The 21,011-nt window shown below is 41.3% G+C and overlaps 1 protein-coding gene across 2 annotated transcripts in view; it reads right to left on the reverse strand.

The window, feature by feature from the left end:
* LOC308676585 (Krueppel-like factor 6) overlaps positions 1 to 16,117 on the reverse strand; it is a gene marked incomplete at its 5' end in the record, with an annotated part of 36,978 nt that extends 20,861 nt beyond the window's left edge. Inside the window, 2 exons of one of the 2 annotated variants that reach the window (XM_081342464.1) lie at positions 10,104 to 10,554; positions 16,016 to 16,117. In XM_081342464.1, coding sequence (XP_081198590.1) covers positions 10,104 to 10,554; positions 16,016 to 16,117 — 553 coding nt within the window. Of the gene's footprint in view, positions 1 to 9,977; positions 10,555 to 16,015 lie in introns of both variants that reach the window. The other variant, XM_081342463.1, reaches the window with a different exon arrangement.
* Positions 16,118 to 21,011: the final 4,894 nt, after the last annotated feature.

The following is a 21,011-nucleotide window of genomic DNA, read 5'->3' on the forward strand; positions in this document are numbered from 1 at the left end:
AGTAAGGATTATGACAATGATTTTTTTTTAAAAAAAATCAGGCCTGAAAAGTCATCATTTAGCTAGCCACTTGGTTCGGGTAAGAATTGCTTTCATATGATAAGTTTACAAATGTATAAAAAATGGCTTCTCCATTTCTTTGGGCCTCAACTAAAGGAGAAGTGTCATTGGGGATATAAACCATATATTGGATTCCACTGGAGTTGTGTGGCTAATAAATCTAAATAAACAAATACATTTTGCTAAAACATAGTTGCAAACAAAGGTACATACAACTCAAATAATCTTATAGGTAACAGCTGTAATAAGAAATTTTACACCTTCAAACGTTTCAGCCTACTATCACATTAGGAGAATGGTTTTGGCTTCAATCATTAGTAATGGTTGAAACCATTTAACAGTAGTAATGGGAGACTTTAACTACCCTGATATCAACTGGGAGACAAACTCTGCAGCAAGTGGGAGATGAAACAGATGCCTAACCAACCTATATGATGACTTTGTCATCCAAAAGGTAGAGGAGGGAAATAGAGGAAAAGCTATACTGGACCTAAATCTTACTAATAGAGAACAAGTGATAGAGGGAGTTGAAATTGCCAGAACTTTGGGCGAGAGTGACCACATCATACTGGAATTCAATATAATGCAAACACAAGCAATAGAACATAATCCAACCAGTGTCTTAAACTTTAAAAGAGCTGATTTTAACAAACGTAGAGAGAGCTTGGGAAGGATTCCATGGATGAAAATCCTAAAGGGGAAAACAACTCAAGAAGCATTGGAAAGTCTGAAAAATATGATCATAAAAGCCCAATCAAGCACAATACCACTGAAAAAGAAAAAGAAATCCAAGAAGAAACCAGCATGGTTGCACAAAGATCTCTCTGATAAACTGAAAGACAAAAAGGACAAGTACAAAAAATGGAAAGAGGGACAGACACATAACTAAACCAAAGTATCAGCAGATAGCCCGAAACTGCAAAGATGAAGTCAGGAAAGCAAAGGTTCAGAATGAACAAAGACTTGAAACATAAGTCAAAGATAATAAAAAAGTTTCTTTCAATATATAAACAACAAGAAAAAAGTCAAGAAAACAGTAGGTCAACTAAAGAGAGAAAATGGCAAGTAACAGGCAGTAGAGAGAAAGCAGAGCTGCTTAACTCATTCTTTGCATCAGTCTTCACAAAAAAAGAAACTATAGCCCAACCTACAAAAAACATAATGGTAAAAGACAGGCTAGAAATGAAAATTAAAACAAACAAGAAAATGTTAGCAGAACACCTGTCTGATCTTGATGAATATAAATCACCGGGACCTGATGGATTACATCCCAGAGTTCTGAAGGAGCTGACAGATGTTATCTCAGAACCATTGTACAATATTTTTCAAAAATCCAGGAGAACCTGGGAACTACCTGAGGATTGGAAAAGAGCTGATGTGGTTCCCACCTTCAAAAAAGGGGGAAAAAACAGACCCAGGAAACTACAGACCAATCAGCCTAACATCAATAACTGGAAACATACTGGAAAAAATAATCAAAAAACAAATCTGCGAACATCTAGAAACAAAGTTATAACTAGAAACCAGCATGTTTGTTAAACCAGCACGATTGTTAAAAACAGATCAAGCCAAACAAATCTCATTTCATTCTTTGACAAAGTGACTAAATTAGTAGACCAGCAAAATGCTGTGGACGTAGTATACTTAGACTTCAGTAAGGCATTCAACAAAGTAGACCACAACCTACTCCTTGGTAAGCTAGAAAAAGGTGGAATAGACAGCATCACCACCAGATGGATTTGTAACTGGCTGAGAAACAGTACTCAATGAGTTGTCCTTAATGGTACTACATCTACATGGAGGGAAGTAAGCAGTGAGGTACCACAAGGTTCCATTTTAGGCCAAGTACTCTTCAATATCTTCAAAAAAGACTTAGATGAGGGAACAGAAGGGGAACTCATCAAATTTGCAGATGACACTAAACTGGCAAGAATAGCCAACACCCCAAAAGACAAGCTCAGGATCCAAAAAGATCTTGACACACTCGAACAATGGGCCCTATCCAACAACTTGAAATTTAATGTGGAGAAAAGCAAGGTTTTACACCTGGGCAGGAAAAACCAAAGGTACAAGTAGAGATTAGGTGAAACGTGACTCAAAAACAGTAACTGAGAGGGACCTTGAAGTCCTAGTGGACGATCACTTAAAAATGAGCCAGCAGTATGTGGCAGCAACTAAAAAAGGTAATACAATCCTTGGTTGTATAAACAGAGGCATAGAATCAAAATCATGTGAAGTATTAGTACCACTTTATAAAGCCTTAGTAAGGCCACACCTGGAATACTGCATCCAGTTTTGGTCACCACATTACAAAAAAGATGTTGAGACTTTGGAACAAGCGCAAAGAAGAGCAACTAACATGATAGCAGTATTCTAGTATTTGAGAGGCTGCCACAAAGAGGAAGGGGTCTGTTTATTTTCCAAAGCACCAGAGGGCAGGACAAGAAACAATGGATGGAAACTACTCAAGGAGAGAAGCAACCTGGAATTAAGGAGAAACTTCCTAACAGTGTGAATAATTAACCAGTGGAATAGCTTGCCTTCAGATGTTGTGGGTGCTTCATCACTGGAGGTTTTTAAGAAGAAATTGAACAGCCACTTGTCTGAAATGGTATACAGGTGAAACTCGAAAAATTAGAATATCGTGCAAAAGTTCATTTATTTCAGTAATGCAACTTAAAAGGGGAAACTAATATATGAGATAGACTCTTTACATGCAAAGCAAGATAGTTCAAGCTGTGATTTGTCATAATTGTGATGATTATGGCGTACAGCTCATGAAAACCCCAAATCCACAATCTCAGAAAAATAGAATATTACATGCAATCAATAAAACAAGGAGTGTACATAGAACAATACTGGACCTCTGAAAAGTATAAGCATGCATATGTACTCAGTACTTGGTTTGGGCCCCTTCTGCAGCAATTACTGCCTCAATGCGGCGTGGCATGGAAGCTATCAGCCTGTGGCACTGCTGAGGTGTTATGGAAGACCAGGATGCTTCACTAGCGGCCTTCAGCTCTTCTGCATTGTTCGGTCTCATGTCTCTCATCTTTCTCTTGGCAATGCCCCATAGATTCTCTATGGCAGGGGTGTCAAACTTAATTTCATTGAGGGCCACATCAGCATTGTGGTTACCCTCAGGGGGCCGGGTGGGTGTGGCCAGGGTGGGCGTGGTCTACTGGGTGGGCATGGCTGGAGTCCGTGTGGCCTACTGGGTGGGCATGGCCAGCTCTACATTGTTCGCATCAAGGGTGTACCATCGCCTGGAAGTGGCCAGCACATGGCCCTTGCCTACTTCACATATCCGGCTTGGTAGGCTCTGGGGGAGCGGATGCCATGAGCAGCATGAGAGTCAATGTTACCTGTGCAATGCTGCCCAGCCCCCAGCCTGCCTGGTTTGGGCAGGCAGCGGGGCGTTCTCCTCACAGTGCCGAGAGGCTGAGCCGGGTGGCATGAATCTGAAGAAAAGTGCAATGCTGCCCAGCCCCTAGCCTGCCCGAAGTAGGCAGGGCCATGTGTTGGCCACTTCCAGGTGATGGTGCATTTCTTCATTCCTCACAAAGAGTTATACCTCCCCAGCACGTGCCCAGGGAGCAGGGCCAATGCGGCAGGGGCTGGTCCCTCGCTGTTTCCAGATGGCCTTGTGGAGCTAAGACTGAATGTGTTACAGCATAGATGGCCACCATGAAATTGTACATTGGCTCCTGCCTGGCCTGGGCCAGGGCCAAGCAGCGGGGGCCATTCCCTCACTGTTTCCAGGATGGCTTCACGGGCCACATGAAACCACTTCGCGGGCCGGATCCGGCCCCCAGGCCTTGTGTTTGACATGTCTGCTTTATGAGAAAGAATTCTTTTAGCTTTTCTCAAAATTTACACCTTTGCTGACTGTGCACGTTTCTAAGTGGTTTGGTGCATCTAACCACAAAGTCATTAACAGCAGAAGAACATTTTCAGTCAAAAGCAACATACACTATAAAAATTTTATACAAGCTCTGATTCCACTCCACATCACTTCAGGCTCCACTGGGGAACTGGAATGTGTTTTAAAAATTCAGTTTCACGGTGCTGGAGGGGATCAAATTACAGTTTTATCGGCAGCTGTTGGAGAGCAGAGGATAACGCGTGCCGCCTTAAGACGAGTGAGACAAGAGCAAGAGCAAGATCAGCAGAAAGTTATGGAACCTCCAAAGCGTACTTACAGTGAAGCTGTGGGAGGGGCGCGGCCTAAGGAAGTTAAAGGGGTCCTGGCAGACGTGCTCCAGAAGCTTCGGGAGGCCAAGAATGGTGACTAAGTTCCTAACCTGGAATGTTAATGGATTAAATTCACCACAGAAGAGAAAGAAAGTTTTTCAATATTTAAAACAATTTAAGACTGATGTTATTTGTTTGCAAGAAACGCATATTAGGGTTATGGACCAAAAGTATTTGTTGAACTCAAGGCTGGGCACGCAATTTATTGCTTCTGCAATGAATAAGAAAAATGGAGTGGTTATCTATGTCAAGAGTACTCTGACAGCGGAACTAATTGAAGTAGACAAACAAGGAAGATATGTTATGATAGATTTGCTGCTAGAAGGCAAAAAAACGCTTTTAGTTGGACTGTATGCTCCTAATCAACAACAAACTGATTTTTTTAGTTTACTACATACAAAGATTACCCAGTTGGATTATAAATCTTTTATTTTTATGGGAGATTGGAATGGTGTCCTGGATGTACAGCTGGATAAAGCTGGTTTCTTTAAGCGTGCCCCGAGTCATGCTAGATTGCCTAAATCTTTTTTTGAAATGAAGGATGACCTGGAATTGCGAGACATTTGGCGAGATACACACTTACATGAAAAGGATTATACTTTTTTTTCTGATAGACATCAATCTTTTTCTAGGATTGATTTTATATTACTGACTAATGATTTTTTTTCTAGGACTAAGAAGATAAAGATTTGTGCAAGAACTATATCTGACCATAGTCCAGTCTGGTTAGAGATCAATAAGGACAATAGAGATAGGCACTCCTGGCGCGTAAATGAGAATTTGTTTAGAAATCAGAGAAATGTGGAAGAATGTAAAAAGCAGATGAAGGATTTTTTTGAAATTAATATGAACAAGGATACCTCTATGGACATGGTTTGGGATGCTAGCAAAGCCTATATGAGAGGGGTGTTAATATATATGAATAATAAATATAGACGTAATTTGGAAGTTAGAAGGAAAGAACTGGAGAATGAAATCAGGGAAAAAGAAAAGGCCCTAATTTTGAATCCATCGGATGTGAAGATTAAGGAGGTCATTAACCTGCTAAGAGGACAATTTGATAAGTTGATGGCTGATCAGGTGGCAACTAACCTACGGTTTGCTAGGTATAATACTTTTTGCAATGCCAATAAACCAGGTAGGTGGTTAGCCTACAGGTTAAGGAAAAAACAAAGGGCTTCTAATATAGATAAAATTGAATACAAAGGAAAGGTTGTGTTTCAACAGGATCTTATCAAGGAAGCCTTTGTGGATTTTTATTCCAAATTATATGTTAAGGAGAAGATTAATGAAACAGATATTGATGTATATTTGAAGAATGCTAGCATCCCAGTTCTTACACAAGAACAAAAGGAGGAGATTAATCAATTGATAACAGAAGAAGAAATTCTTTTAGCAATTAAGGAATTGAAGGTGGACAAAGCGCCAGGTACGGATGGTCTGACTGCGGTCTACTACAAAAATTTACAATTGGAGTTGATAAAGCCATTAAGGGAATTGTTTCAGACAATTCAGAGGGGGGGAAGGGTGCCTCCGTCTTGGAGAACTGCTTTTATCTCTTTGATTCCGAAGGAAGATCAAGATGCTACTCAAGTAAAAAACTACAGACCAATATCACTTTTAAATACAGACTACAAGATATTTGCTAAGGTGTTAGCTAACAGATTGATGAGGGTTCTGCAACAGATGATTCATGGGGATCAAACTGGGTTTATTAGTGGTAGACAAATGAAAAATAATGTGAGGCATATAGTTGATGTGGTGGAGTTTTTGGAAAGGAACAACCAGATCCCTGCGGCGCTAATTTTTTTAGATGCTGAAAAAGCTTTTGATCAATTGAATTGGCAATTTTTGATGAAAGTTTTAGATAAAATGAATTTTGGGGATAAATTTTTACAACCAATTAGGGCATTATATCAAAAACAAACTGCCCAAATAATAGTTAACAATAGCCTGACTGAAGTATGCAATATTGAGAAGGGCACAAGACAAGGGTGTCCGTTATCACCTTTATTATTTGTTTTAACATTGGAGATATTATTGATAAAAATACGGAACTCGGAAAAAATTAAGGGTATTCAAATTAGAGATCAGGATTATAGATTGAGGGCGTTTGCAGACGATCTGGTTGTTACGGTGACCCAGCCAGAAAACTCTGTTGTGGACCTGATGGAGATAATAATGCAATATGGGAAGGTTTCTGGATTTAAGGTTAACGTACAAAAAACAAAAGTTTTGGCCAAAAATATGACAGCACCGCAAAAGGCCCTTTTAGAAGGCTTAACTGGATTTGAGATTGTTAAAAGGGTTAAATATTTGGGGGTGTATTTGTCACCCTCCAATGCAAAGTTATATAAAAATAATTATGAAAAGTTATGGGGGAAAATTCAAAAAGAATTGGAGAGCTGGGAAAAACTGCAATTGTCTTTGCTGGGAAGAATTGCAGCAGTGAAAATGAATGTCCTGCCTAAATTTTTATTTTTATTTCAAATGATACCGGTCCTTAAAAAAGACTCTAATTTGGAAGAATGGCAACGGGGTATCAATAAATTTGTGTGGGCAGGGAAAAGGCCACGAGTTAAACTTAAGATTATGCAGGATACTCGTGAAAGAGGTGGTCTTAAAATGCCTAATCTTAAATTATATTATGAAGCTGCTGCGTTGTCAGGAATAAGTGACTGGATTAATTTGACACAAGGGAGATTATTAAATCTTGAAGGCCACGACTTGTTATTTGGCTGGCATGCATATTTGTTGTATGATAAGAAGGTAGATAATGTGTTTAAAGTGCATATTTTAAGACAGGCATTGTTGAGAGTTTGGAAGAAGTATAGACATAAGTTAGACTACAAGATGCCGTTGTGGGCAATTCCGAAACATGCAATAGAAAACATAAATGTTGGCTTCAAACATGATGTAACTACGTATAAGGAGATCTTAAGTTTGGAAAGGAACGTCTGGTGTTTGAAGCCGTATAATCTCTTGCGAGATGAGAAGATCGTCCAAACTTGGTTTCAATATACTCAATTACGTGCCAGGTGGAAAGAAGATCAGAAAATTGGTTTCTCAATGACTGATGAAAATTTGATAAAGCAAATTAGAAACCAGGGTCCAGCGCATATCAAACGGATTTATCTTGCATTGATAGATATTGACTCAGAAACAGAACTTGTTAAAGACTGTATGATAAAATGGGCCCAGAATATTCAAGAAGTTATTACAATGGACACGTGGGAAAAGATCTGGGTGAGGAACGTAAAATTTACGCAAGCCCAAAACTTAAGAGAGAACTTTTATAAAATGTTTTATAGATGGCATTTAGATCCTAAGAAGCTTGCAAGTATGTATCCGAATTATCAACCTAAATGTTGGAGGTGTGGTGGCGAAGATGCAACGTATTTTCATATATGGTGGACCTGCAAAAAGGTTAAGGCTTTTTGGATAAAAATTTGGTGGAATATGCAGAAGATCTTTAAGCAAAGGATAAAGTTTTGTCCGCAATTGTTTTTATTGGGCATAATTACAGATGCTACTGTTGTGGACATTAAGTTGATGTTGAACTTAATCACAGCAGCAAGACTCTTAATAGGTCAATATTGGAAAAAGGAGGAACTGCCGACTATAGAAGAATGGACTCTAAAGGTTTCTGACCTGGCGGAAATGGCAAAGATTTCGGCTTACTTGAAAGATCACTCGCAAGAACGTTATATTATGGAGTGGAAAAAGTGGATTGATTATATCCAGAACAAGTATGGGACTAAAAAGTTTCATTTAGCATTTGAATACCGGTAAGTTTTCTTTTCTTTTTTCTTTTTCTTTTTATATGTAATATTAGTATTGCTTGTAGTCATTTCATATGAGCTAGAGGGCGATAGAATTAATAGTTTATTGTTGTTAGCATATGGATGTTTATGATTGTTCTTTGTTTTTATACCTTGTACTTAGCTCTGGGAAGTCGGGGGGGAGGGGGGAAGGGGGGGAGGGATAGGGAGGGTTAGGTAGGGGTGGGGGAGGGGGGGATTGTTAAAGATAAAATGTACTGTAAAACTTTTCAATAAAAAAAAATTCAGTTTCACCAGGATAAAACTCTGCAGGTTTATCATAAATGCAAATGCACAACAATCAAATGGGCATAAATCAACTATCATCTTTTAAGGGATAAATGATGTACTTATGCATGCAAAGGGTAAAATTGAAGCACAAATACCATAAGTGAACCAGAATTAAGCAAACAGTAAAATAAGGATCCAGATTGTTGGGAACAAACATTGTAAACTGCCCAGAGAGTGCTGTAAAGAAGGATGGGGTAGTATCTAAGTTTAAGTGCTATTGCTATTTAATTAGGGTTTACGTACTAAACCATAATTGCTTGGGATCAGAGAATACAATAACCATATGAAGTTTTAAGGTATGAAATCCAGCCGTTTTTAAGATCCTTTAAAGCAGACATGTCAAACTTGTGATGTCATGTGACGTCACACAACGTATTGGAGCCTTTTCGCCATTGCCGGCAATGGGGTGGCACGGCTTCCGGATGACGCGTCGGGCCCATGGGCCAGCAGTTTGACACCCCTGCTTTAAAGATTCCTCTTTACCAAGAAATTCTATGTGTCACTGAAGATTCTCAGTCATCCAAGTCATAGCTGTCCCAAAGGTGCTTTTTCAAAAGGCAACTGGACTTTGTTTTTCCTTGAAGATTTTTTTGCTTCTCATCCAAGAATCTTCTTCAACAAAGTCCAGTTGCCTTTTGAAAATCACCTTTGAGACAAGAAATTCAATGGTTTCCTTTTTGTTATTTATTTTCAGCTTTGCCTCCTTGTTTTTTACTGGAGAGATTTTTTCCCTTTTAGAAAAGATGAAGTGTTCACCTTCTCAGGCATGGGATAATTTAACCAACAGAAACCAGCCATGCACAAACAAATAAATGAACCACCCAGCTTAGATACAAATTTGCACAGGGCTTATGGAAAAAGAATGAGGAATTGAGGTCTTGCATTCTGGGAAACCTTAGCTGGCATTGCATTATCTAATGGCCATGCATTCTTGCTCCAGAAATTGTGTAATACTACGACACTAAAGCATTGAGGTCTTCTTTAAAACTATCTCCTAGAGGCAGTTAGGAAGCTAGCCAATTCCAAGTGGCCATCTAAAGAATAATATTTTTTGGAAACTGAACAAAAGATGCTTCCTTATATTATTTTGGTGCATGCAGTTTTGCAGACCATGAAAAGCAAGAAGGTGAGGAGAGAGAATGATTACACCATGTAGTATGAACCAGCAAATAGCTGGAGTAGAATGTAGAAAGTCCAAGAAAATGGGAACAACCACTAGCAAGCCACATTTTAAAGGTGCAAGACACAGAAAAAACTATTAAGAGGAAGTGGACTGCAAATGAAGTTCCCTTAAGTTCAACTCCTGCCTTTCTACACAATGGAAGTTGTAACACTTCCATGGAGTCCTTTTACAGGGAATACATACAGCTGTACCATGCATTCAATTCCTGGCCTAGGCCTTTCCTGGTCAAGAGTCATAAAACCATGAGTTAAGGAAATTGTACATATACAGTAACTGGACATCCTCTCATTTACTGTACAGTATAAGAGACTCTAAGGTCACTACATATAGTACATAAGGCAAAACATGTTGACTATGTGAATACTCACCTGTATGGGTACGCTGATGTGCTTTCAGATGTGAACTTTTGGTATAAACCTTCCGGCACCCATTGAAGTGACATTGATGAACCCGCCTCCTCCCATCAGGAGAGGCATCTCCACTGGCCAGGGTACCCTTTTCCACAGTCTTTCCACCAGTACCAGTACGGCTTTTGCCAGGTGAATGCAATTCACTGGGGGCACAATTCCATAGTTGAGAAGATGGTTCCTTGCCCAGCTCAGGGGAAGGAGGAGGAGATGTGACAGATGAACTCAAGTTTCCAGCACTGGCTAAGCCTAAGTCACCACTTATGAGATCTGAGGTAAATTTTCTTGTAGGAGAAAGTTCCTCGGAACTGTCTGAAGTTTCACTACTGATATCAGAATTCAAACTGTTAGTCTCTAAACTCTGGCTATTAAGGTTGGCCTCCTTTGGAGCACTTGTTGTCTTTAGTTCAGATTCCTCCTTTCTCTCTCGTGCCAAAATGATTTTGGTCCACAAATCCTCCCGACTGTCAAATTTTATCTCAGAGGCAGACATGTAGCAGGGCTCACTCTGAAGATATCGCTCCAACTCTAAGCGAGTCTATAAAATTAAAAATACATATTTTTTAAAAAAATCATTCACTCCCAGAACATTCTGAAAAAATTAGCAGGAAGCCACACGCACTCAAAGATGAAGAGTTTATTTCTAACTGCTAGGGTACTTCAAAGTTAAAGGCTACTCAAGTTCCAACTGATGAATGTTCCAAGAAAACAGTATACTTCTCATGAACTTGTCAAGAATGCATAGTCAAAAATAATCCTCTAGCCCAGGGGGTCTTAAAACTCTGCCCTTTTATGACTCATGGACTTCAACTCCCAGAATTCCTCAGCCAGTGTGCACACTGGCTGAGGAATTCTGGGAGTTGAAGTCCGTGAGTCATAAAAGGGCAGAGTTTTTAAGACCTCTGGGCTATCCATTTCCCTTAGGATTTAACTAAACAGGCATCTTGTAGAAAGACTTCAGTGGGGTTAGCTTTAAGTCTAAATAAATTTTATTTAGGTTATTTTATTAATTCCTGTTGACTTGAAGAGAAAAACTCAACCAAACGTCCACCAGGCAGGCACATACTATGGTTTCCACTCTAAATTTAAGCCACATGTGTTGTAGCTGATTTTACATCTTCCCAGCTAAGCCATTTCCTGCACATGAGAACTCAGCCTAAGAGAGGCATTCAAAGAATGTTCTTTCCAAGTATATAGGCATGAGTCAGTCATAAATGCAGGCATTTCTCACACAGAGAGTAGGAACATTGTCAGCAAAACCCTTGGAATTCTAATAGGACACTGAATGAAGAAGACAATGGAAAATTCCAACTTTTAAGGTCCTACTGTTGATTCCAACCACGGAGAACTTTATCTACTAGCCAAGAGTGGCTTGGTCATTCCCTTCTTTTAAAAATTAGACTCTCTGCCAAGAATGTTCATGGATCAAATATACATGCAACAGGTTTTAACAAAAATCCTCCACTATGACACCAACAGGGCCTTGAATGGCACAGTCTGCCGACCCACCCCCCATCCTCCCCCTTTGCTGCTTTAGAAGTAAGGAAGCAATGCAACCATATTGGAGCTAAAGGAAAATAAATAAAGGTTATTCTTTTATAAATGGTACCAAATGTAACACCAATAAATTGTATCAAATGTAACACTAAGATGTGGGGGCCATCTATTTCCTGCTTAGAGAATTCACACATGGTACTCAACAAAGTTCTTTTGAAATGTTAAAAAGGATACTCACCTCAAGAAGGTGAGTAAAACAAGATAGTGTAGTGACGAATGTAAGGAAGTTGTTACAATAAGTCTTTTGGAAGTAAAGGTTCAAAGAAGATCTTTTAGAAATGTAAATGACTTCAAAGACTAACTTAAGTTTCTTGGGGGGGCATGTATTGAGAAAAGAAAGTATAAATGCTTGCTTTGAAACTTGCTCGGCGCGCTCTTTGAACCCAATCCAACTTGGGAAGGGTCTAAGAGGCCGCGTTTGCAAATGCTTTCTTTCTTTATTATTTTCAATTTCTTTTCAATAAATCTTTGTTTTTGTTAACCAGACTTGTCTTTGAGTTGTGAGTATCAAATTTTGGGTTTTTAAATCTCACAGAGCCATGTCGGTGAAAGGCTGGCCATGCTAATCCTTTGTATTATATTAAAGGAAAATAAATAAAGGTTATTCTTTTATAAATTGTATAAAATGTAACACCAATGAATTGTATAAAATGTAACACTAAGATGTGGGGCTATCTACAGTATTTCCTGCTTAGAGAATTCACACATGGTAATCAACAAAGTTCTTTTGAAATGTTAAAAAGGATACTCACCTCAAGAAGGTGAGTAAAACAAGATAGTGTAGTGACGGATGTAAGGAAGTTGCTACAATAAGTCTTTTGGATGTAAAAGTTCAAAGAAGATCTTTTAGAAATGTAAATGACTTCAAAGACTAACTGAAGTTTCTTAGGGAGGCATGTATCGAGAAAAGAAAGTATAAATGCCTAGTTTGAAACTTGCTCAGGGCGCTCTTTGAACTCAATCCAACTTGGGAAGGGTCTAAGAGGCCGCGTTTGCAAACGCTTTCTTTCTTTCTTTATTATTTTCAATTTCTTTTCAATAAATCTTTGTTTTTGTTAACCAGACTTGTCTTTGAGTTGTGAGTATCAAAAATTGGGTTTTTAAATCTCACAATCTTGGCGACCCAGATGGGACTTGAAAGAGCCTCTAGGGAGGAGCTGTTCTCAGTAAAGTCCAGGGGCGCGCCTGTTGATTTCAACTGCCTGGAGTTGTCTGAGATCTAGCTTCCCATTGCAGGCTCCGAGCCAAACTAAATTAACAATTCTGGTCTACCAAATCAAAGAATAGGAAAAAGGAAGAGAGTCAACAACTGAGGCCCAGGACCAGGTAACCCATGCACTGGCCCAGGTAAGAAACTTTTGCCCCGAAGGAGGGAAGCACGCAATTGTACCTGGGTGGTCAGGAGAGCGATTGTGGGAGGTTTCTGCGATAATGGCTGTGTGAGTGTGATGGGTTCAAAATTCCTTTTAGTCTTTCCCCACTGTCTTTTGAAGTTGGTGGGATAAATTGGAGGTAACCATAAATGTTTTCCCCCTTTTTTAATTAAAAGGGGAGACCTGTTTTGGCCTAAAACCCCAAATTGATATGTGTGTTTTGTTTTGTTATATATATATTTGGACATTTGGAACATTAAGCTTGGACTTGGAATGGTGAGAAAAATAGGAGATGGTTAAAGGGCCCTATAGAAACCATGTTCGGTTGGAATCACCTCATGATTTTTCTCACCTCTTGTAAGACAAGCCATATGTCTAAATAAATGTTGTTTTAATAGTATCTGTGTATATATGTCTGTCTGTGTTGTTCTGTGTTATTTCCAAGACTTGGAAGAGGGTCAAAATCCTCTCTGATAACACCAAACAAAAAGGCCTTATTTAACAATGTATGGTTTGTCTGGAGAAAGTATGAAATGAAATTTTTGTATGTGAAATTGTTTATGCAAGCAGTCAGAATGGAAGTGAATGAGTTAATTTGCTGATATGTAAATGTGTGTGCTAGCCTTCAAACATCACTCACCCCCACCAGTCCCAGGCTGTGAAAGGAATAGTAAATTGCAGATTTTATTGTTGTAAAAGTAAAAAAAAACCAACAACAATGAGACAAGTTTCATGGACAATGTGTGAGAGAATTTATGGAAAATGCATGTGAAGGACAGCAAAAAAAAATTAGTGGTGAGATTTTTGTAAAATTTCTTTTACTCCTGTCTCTTTCTCTTCCCCCCTCCCCAGTTACTTTACAAGAGAGAGAGAGAGAGAGAGAGAGAGAGGGAGAGAGAGGGAGGGAGGAGGGGGGGAGGAAGGGGGGGGCTGGTCATTTTAACCATTTTTTTCTGCTTGGAATTCTGGTCTGAGGAAGGGGTGGGTGTGAAATGTAATGCCCACTTTTGCAGTTTCAGCTTGTAATTTTTTTGGAAAGAGGATACAGTAATTGTTGGACAATTTTTTGGAAATCTTTGAGTTTTAGAAATTACTCTAATTTTTTGTGGAGTTGTTTTTTTTGTTTGTTTTTTGATGTTTTTGTGTCTGTGTGCAGGACACATTGATGGAAGGTGATATCTGGGAGAATTGGGGGAATTGCAATTCTGTCCTTGTTTGGAACAGGGAAGGAGTTGGGAAGATTTTTTTTAGGATTGTGAATGGCTATGTTGTTTTGACTAATGATTTGCATGCAAAACTATTAGGGAAAGAGGCAGCCAGTGGCATTTTTGTCTAAAATTGACATTTGGGGAAGTCTTGCTGGTTAGCATTTCTTGTTAAGTGTGGGTAATTTTAAATCAGAAAGCCCAAAGGAGGTATCCACTTGCTCATAGCAAAGTAGTTGGGGGAAAAAAAACAGAAAAAAAACACAATGAAGGTAGGAAAACAAGGGTTGGGGAAAGAAGATTCAGAATATAACAACTTGCTTCCACAGGAATTTGAAGAAAAATTAGGGAATGATGAATTCCTAAAAGTATAAAAGAATAATTCAGGTAGAAGAGAAAAAGGGTGGAATTAAAGGAAAATAAATAAAGGTTATTCTTTTATAAATTGTATAAAATGTAACACCAATGAATTGTATAAAATGTAACACTAAGATGTGGGGCTATCTACAGTATTTCCTGCTTAGAGAATTCACACATGGTAATCAACAAAGTTCTTTTGAAATGTTAAAAAGGATACTCACCTCAAGAAGGTGAGTAAAACAAGATAGTGTAGTGACGGATGTAAGGAAGTTGCTACAATAAGTCTTTTGGATGTAAAAGTTCAAAGAAGATCTTTTAGAAATGTAAATGACTTCAAAGACTAACTGAAGTTTCTTAGGGGGGCATGTATCGAGAAAAGAAAGTATAAATGCCTAGTTTGAAACTTGCTCAGGGTGCTCTTTGAACTCAATCCAACTTGGGAAGGGTCTAAGAGGCCGCGTTTGCAAACACTTTCTTTCTTTCTTATTTTCTTTATTATTTTCAATTTCTTTTCAATAAATCTTTGTTTTTGTTAACCAGACTTGTCTTTGAGTTGTGAGTATCAAAAATTGGGTTTTTAAATCTCACAATATTAATCAGATTCTATCTTGGCAAAATGGTCAGTCTAGCATGAGCCATGTGATTTTCAGCAAGAGTCCTTCCTTCCTCCCACAATTGTATGAAAGGAAATGCTGCACATGCACACACACCATTTCAGCATAACTTAAATTGGTCACAGTAGTACCCTGTTGACTTCCACATTTCCGAGTTCCCATATTAGACATACCTACTTGGACATAAGCTCCACTAAACTCAGAGACTTGCTCTTAGAGCAGAATATTAAGACTGTATGTTGCTACACCCCCGTTTATTGGGGGAGGTGGGGAGCACTGGGTAAGATACAGCAAAATACTCTGATCAATATTTATAGCTCCACTATAAAGAAACTGATTGTGGCACCCTTCCAACACCTTGCAAAGGTATTGACCAGAAAAGGAAATTTATAGAAATAGGTTTAACACTCAGATTTTAATTTCCCCTATTATGCAAATTAAAGCTGAGGATCAGCTGGGAAGGGGAAGGGAGCTAAATGATTCTGAAAACTACAGAGAGCCAAATCTAGATCTTAGCAAAAATCTCAACACCCCAAGAAAAGCTTCTTAGACCTATTATTAGCAGAGCTGTCCTAGAAAAAAAAGGGGGGGGGAGAAGGGAGAAAACATATGGGAGGGGGAGACCAACCCCCAGGCCTGAAAAGGTTGGTTAAGCTTCAGATTTCAACATCAATAACATATGTCCTTCATTTGCTAACGGCCTAGATTAAAATAGCTTCTCCCCCTGGGCAGAACCCCCTCAATGAAATTCAAAGGCGATCTTTGCCCGAAGCTTCCCTGAACCGGGCGAATATATATATATATATTTAAAGCGCTGAACCTTACGCATGCTTGTAGTCCCCAACGTTAAACGCCCGAAACGGCTGCAAACATAGCACATCCTCCTTTACCTGTTGCCAGTATTCCTCCAGAGATGGCAAAGCGGAGAAGTAACCAGTGTCGTGAACAATTTGGAGTTCCTGAAAGATGCTACACATTGGAAGTACATCCATGCCTTTCGGTGTGGGGGGGGAGACGGGGGCGGATGAAAGTTGCAACAAGAAACCCTCCGCAAAGGCAACGTCAGATCGCTGGGGGGGGGGTTTCCCGCAGGTCGGAAGAGCGGAACAACGCTACGGAGGTCTTGGGCTCCGGGTCTCGGCTGTAATCGCCACGGCAGGTGATTGCGACAGAAACACGACCAGCTATTTAGAAAGTCTCACTTCCTCCTCCTCCAGAGAAAAGACCACCAAATTCAAAGCAAAAAAATCACCCAGTAGAAAGTACTTTTAGGGGGGGAGGGCGGGAATAGCCATCTACCGCCAGATATATTGAATTCCTGTTCAGGATTTCAGAAGAAGTTATAGAGACATACGTTTTTAAACAATATTTTAAAAAGTTTCATGCAAAGTTCAACTGCAGAGCAATATATCGGGGTTCTTTGGCTCCTCTCTTTTGGTTGGTTGGCTTTTTGTTTTGCAGTGTCCCCGGCGCTGCTGTTGAGACTACTTTCCACTCCTGGGGCTCTCCAGAAAATAGTTGCTGAGAAGCCTACTCAATATGTGCAAACACCGAGGTGACTGCAAACGCAACCAAAGCTCTCCTTGACCGCCACCACCCCCTCCTTCTATTCCCACTTCTTTTCTTCCCCTCCTTTCTGCTGGAAGCCACACTCCCTTTACTCCTCTCCCTCCCCACCACCTCGTGATCCTATTACGCAGGCTCAGAACACTGCCCAATCTATAACAACAAACTCGTTACACCGCGTTTCAATGATGTCAGAGTAGCTCTATGGTCGCGCATCACGGCTCCTCCTGGGGTGACCGAACCTCTCCGTGACGCCTCACCCCATTGGTCTGATTCGAAATTCGACCCGTCATGATTGACCTTGGGAGCGAGAGGCTATTTTTAGAAGGGTATATAAAGCTGGAAGCTACTCGGAGTGTAAGCTTTTACTTGTTTGTTGTGGTGGGGCTGAAGTTGTTGCAGAACCGTAAGTAACATTGAGAGGCGCTGCTAAACCGAGCATGGAGCGCTGGAGAGTAACTGAAGGTGTTAAACAACTTGTACAAGCTACAATAAGCTTTTATTATTATTATTTTTAAGTACATCATGACATCTGGGCTGCAAAAATCCGAACGACTGCTAGATCACAGAAAGAAGATGCGGGGAGATCTTTATCCTGCTGTTGTAGAAAGAAGAGACTCACGCCAGCTCTTCAGGAAAGGAAAGGTTTATTGCACAGGTTCAGAGGGCTTAAACAAAGCAAAGGGTCTGAACCCCGAGGGGTGTATGAACAAACATATTTATACCCCCTTATTTCATGGTTGTACATTGTTCCTTATATGGTTAAATTTTACACATTCTTATCAGAAGACAGTTTGCATAAGACAGTTGCAGGGGAATACGTGCAGCTACGCTAACAGGATTATGGCTAACTTGATCACCTAAGGACAGGAATAGGTTTGTTTACACAATGACATTAGTACACTTCCTCTTTATTCCCCCCTTTTGAGACTTATCTCAACTTGTGACGATGAGTCTCAACAGAGGTCGTCTTTGGTTTGTAACCTTTCATATTCCCACATTGCCATTACCTGTGCAGTAGCTTTTCTTTCAACAACCAAAGCTAAGCTATTGGATACAGTTTTTATAAAAATAGGCAAGATACAAGGAATCAGCACACATCCTGCAGCTATCAGTACTATAAGAGCCACGATGGCTTGTAACCCTGGAAGTTTGGGAAACCATCCACTGAAAAACTCTTGGAAATTAAAACCCTTCCAGGTTTGATCTGCATTGTGGGTCAATTGCCTCATTTTGGTGGTTAATTGTTTGATTACCTGTCCAGTTTCATCAATTTGAAGACAACAATTTAAAAGATTGAATTTTCCACACACTCCTCCTTCTTTTGCCAATAGGTAATCCAAAGCCAATCGGTTTTGATAGACTGCTGTCCGGATTTTATCAGTGGTTACAGCTAACAAGTTTAAAGCTTTATCTAGGCGTTGCCCTGCCAGATCCACAACAGCCTGCAGCCTAATTATACGGTTTATCATATAGATTGGTGTTCTGTAACCGTAAGTGCCATCCTCTGCCCAGGTTGCCTGGGCATACACACACACTATCCTCTCTGAATCCCACAAATCGCCCATTTTCTCATAATAATAGGATTCTCTACAAGGGAAATTAGAGAAAACTGTGTCAACCTGTCTTTTTCTTTGGTTTCCCATTTGATCATAGACTGGAACACCAAGCACCTGTCGTGACCGTATTGGCAAAAGAAAGAATGAGGGCTATATCCAACCCAATACACACGATCCTGACCAATTCTTAGGCAAAACCTCATAAGCAAAGGTGCCACATATCCAGTACATGTCACTGGGGGCTACCCATTCCTCTTCCTCGTTGGAGTTCAGAAAGGGCATGATGGTCATATCAAAATTTAAAGGCTCAGAGGCATTTCCCAGAGATGTCCATACTTTATACCAGACATGTCAAACACAAGGCCCGGGGCCCGGATCCGGCCCACGAAGTGGTTTCATGTGGCACGCAAAGCCATTCTGGAAACAGTGAGGGAATGGCCCCTGCTGCCTTGGCCCTGGCCCAGGCCAGGCAGGAGCCAATGTACAATTTCATGGTGGCCGTTATGCTTTAACACATTCAGTCTTAGCTCCACAAGGCCATCTGGAAACAGCAAGCGACCAGCCCCTGCCGTATTGGCCCTGATCCCTGGGCGCATGCTGGGCAGGTATCACTCTTTGTGAGGAATGAAGAAATGCACCATCACCTGGAAGTGGCCAACACATGGCCCTGCCTACTTCAGGCAGGCTAGGGGCTGGGCAGCATTGCACTTTTCTTCAGATTCATGCCACCCGGCTCAGCCTCTCGGCACTGTGAGGAGAACGCCCCGCTGCCTGCCCAAACCGGGCAGGCTGGGGGCTGGGCAGCATTGCACAGGTAACATTGACTCTCATGCTGCTCATGGCATCCGCTCCCACAGAGCCTACCAAGCCGGATATGTGAAGTAGGCAAGGGCCATGTGCTGGCCACTTCCAGGCGATGGTACATTTCTTCATTCCTCACAAAGGATGACACTTCCCCAGCTGCATTTCTTGCCTGTTTTTCTCCCTCCCTCATCTCAAATATTTTCCCACCACTCGAAGGAAGGAAGGAAGGAAGGAAGGAAGGAAGGAAGGAAGAAAGGAAGGAAGGAAGGAGAGGGAGGGTCTGAGGGAAGTCCTGCCTTAGACCTTCCCTGCTGCCCTTTCACCATCCCCTTGCCCCCTCCTCCTGGCCTATCCTGGGGGGTTTCCCCATCCTATTGCTAAGGAACCTTTGGATACAAAGCCAGGTCTCCTCACATGGAGAGGGAGTGGGTCTCCCTCTTGACTTTGCTCTCATACCCATCATGAGCAACCTGGCTAAGGAGAGCAAGCACAGCAGCAGCAGCCTTGAGGAGGACATAAGTGCAGCTGGGCGCCCCCTTGGGGAAGTGGGGCTGGGCTTAGTGCCACGAGTGCTTGAGGGCTGGGCCGGGTATTTGACCTCTGCACCACCATCCAGCCCCGCCCCCCCACATGGTCTGAGAGGAACAGTGAGGCTGCTCCAGTGGACCATGCCTTGGCATTTGCCCCGGTCCCATCTCCTTCTGCCAGAGATCCTCAGATCTGTCCCACTCTTGCCCGGGCTCCTATAGGCACCCTTGACGCGAACAATGTAGAGCTGGCCATGCCCACCCAGTAGGCCACACGGACTCCAGCCATGCCCACCCAGTAGACCACGCCCACTCTGGCCACACCCACCCGGCCCCCTGAGCGTAACTGCAATGCTGATGTGGCTCTCAATGAAATTGAGTTTGACACCCCTGCTTTATACCGTTCATCCCATTCCCCCAAACAGATAAGATCTCCCACTGGCCAATCCCCTTTGCGTGTAAAGCAGTTTCGGCCAACCAGATTTGTTGTGAGAGTCCACACCATGCCATATATATGCGTTTTTTGGGTGATGTTACCTGCCCTTGTCATGTTGTTATATATTTCCGGGTTTGCCTCTATCGCCTCCCATGGCCACTGTTCCCCCATATTCGTTCCTCCACATACAAAACAATTCTTTAGTCAGGGCTTCCGCTATTTCCTCTGCTAATGACAGAAATAGGTTGGTTGCTTTCACAGAAACCTCGAATTGGTCTTTTGATTGCTCCAGTCGGGCTAAGGTGTCGTATACTGACCATCCTAGAGATTTCTGTTCTCCATCATAGAGTACCTGTTTTACGATTGTGATATAAGTCTTTGGATCCTCCCCTGTTCCATCAATTCCTATGGCATACACGTATCGACTAGGCATCTCTCGGCTGACTTCTAGTACCACTTGATTACTCTGAGCCACTTGGTGGACACTAGTCAAGTACTTGCACCCCTGATATCCTCCCCCAGTATATTCACAAACACATTCCCACCCTGAGCAGGCTGTTTTTCCAGCATATCCTGCACAGGGGAGATATGCATGTGAAGGGGAAAGAAATTCAGACAAAGGGACAGGAATTCAGGCGAAGGAAAAAGAATTCAGACCTCAGTCGATAGAGAGCTTTGAACCAGCCAGGCAGCCTCGTCTCCAGAAAAAGAACTCCCCCGAGCACTGCCCGCTGAACTTTTATTCACCTCCATCATTACAAAAAGTTACATCAGTCTCACACAAAATAGTATACATAGAAATAATTGGATTACTCAGGTGCCTATGAGATCACACAAAAACAAGGTAGCATAAGATGTATGTGAAGGCTTTATCATAGCGTTTCCCAAACCTCCCACATGCCAGCCCTCCCATGAGCCAGGAGAGTGTGCTCTCACTGTAACTCAAGTGAAGGCCAAGCTAAGGGGGGGCCCGGAAAAGCAGAAGGGTGAAAAA

Source organism: Vipera berus (genome assembly GCF_964194415.1).
Source record: "Vipera berus genome assembly, chromosome: W".
In the NCBI taxonomy this organism is placed as follows: domain Eukaryota; kingdom Metazoa; phylum Chordata; class Lepidosauria; order Squamata; family Viperidae; genus Vipera; species Vipera berus.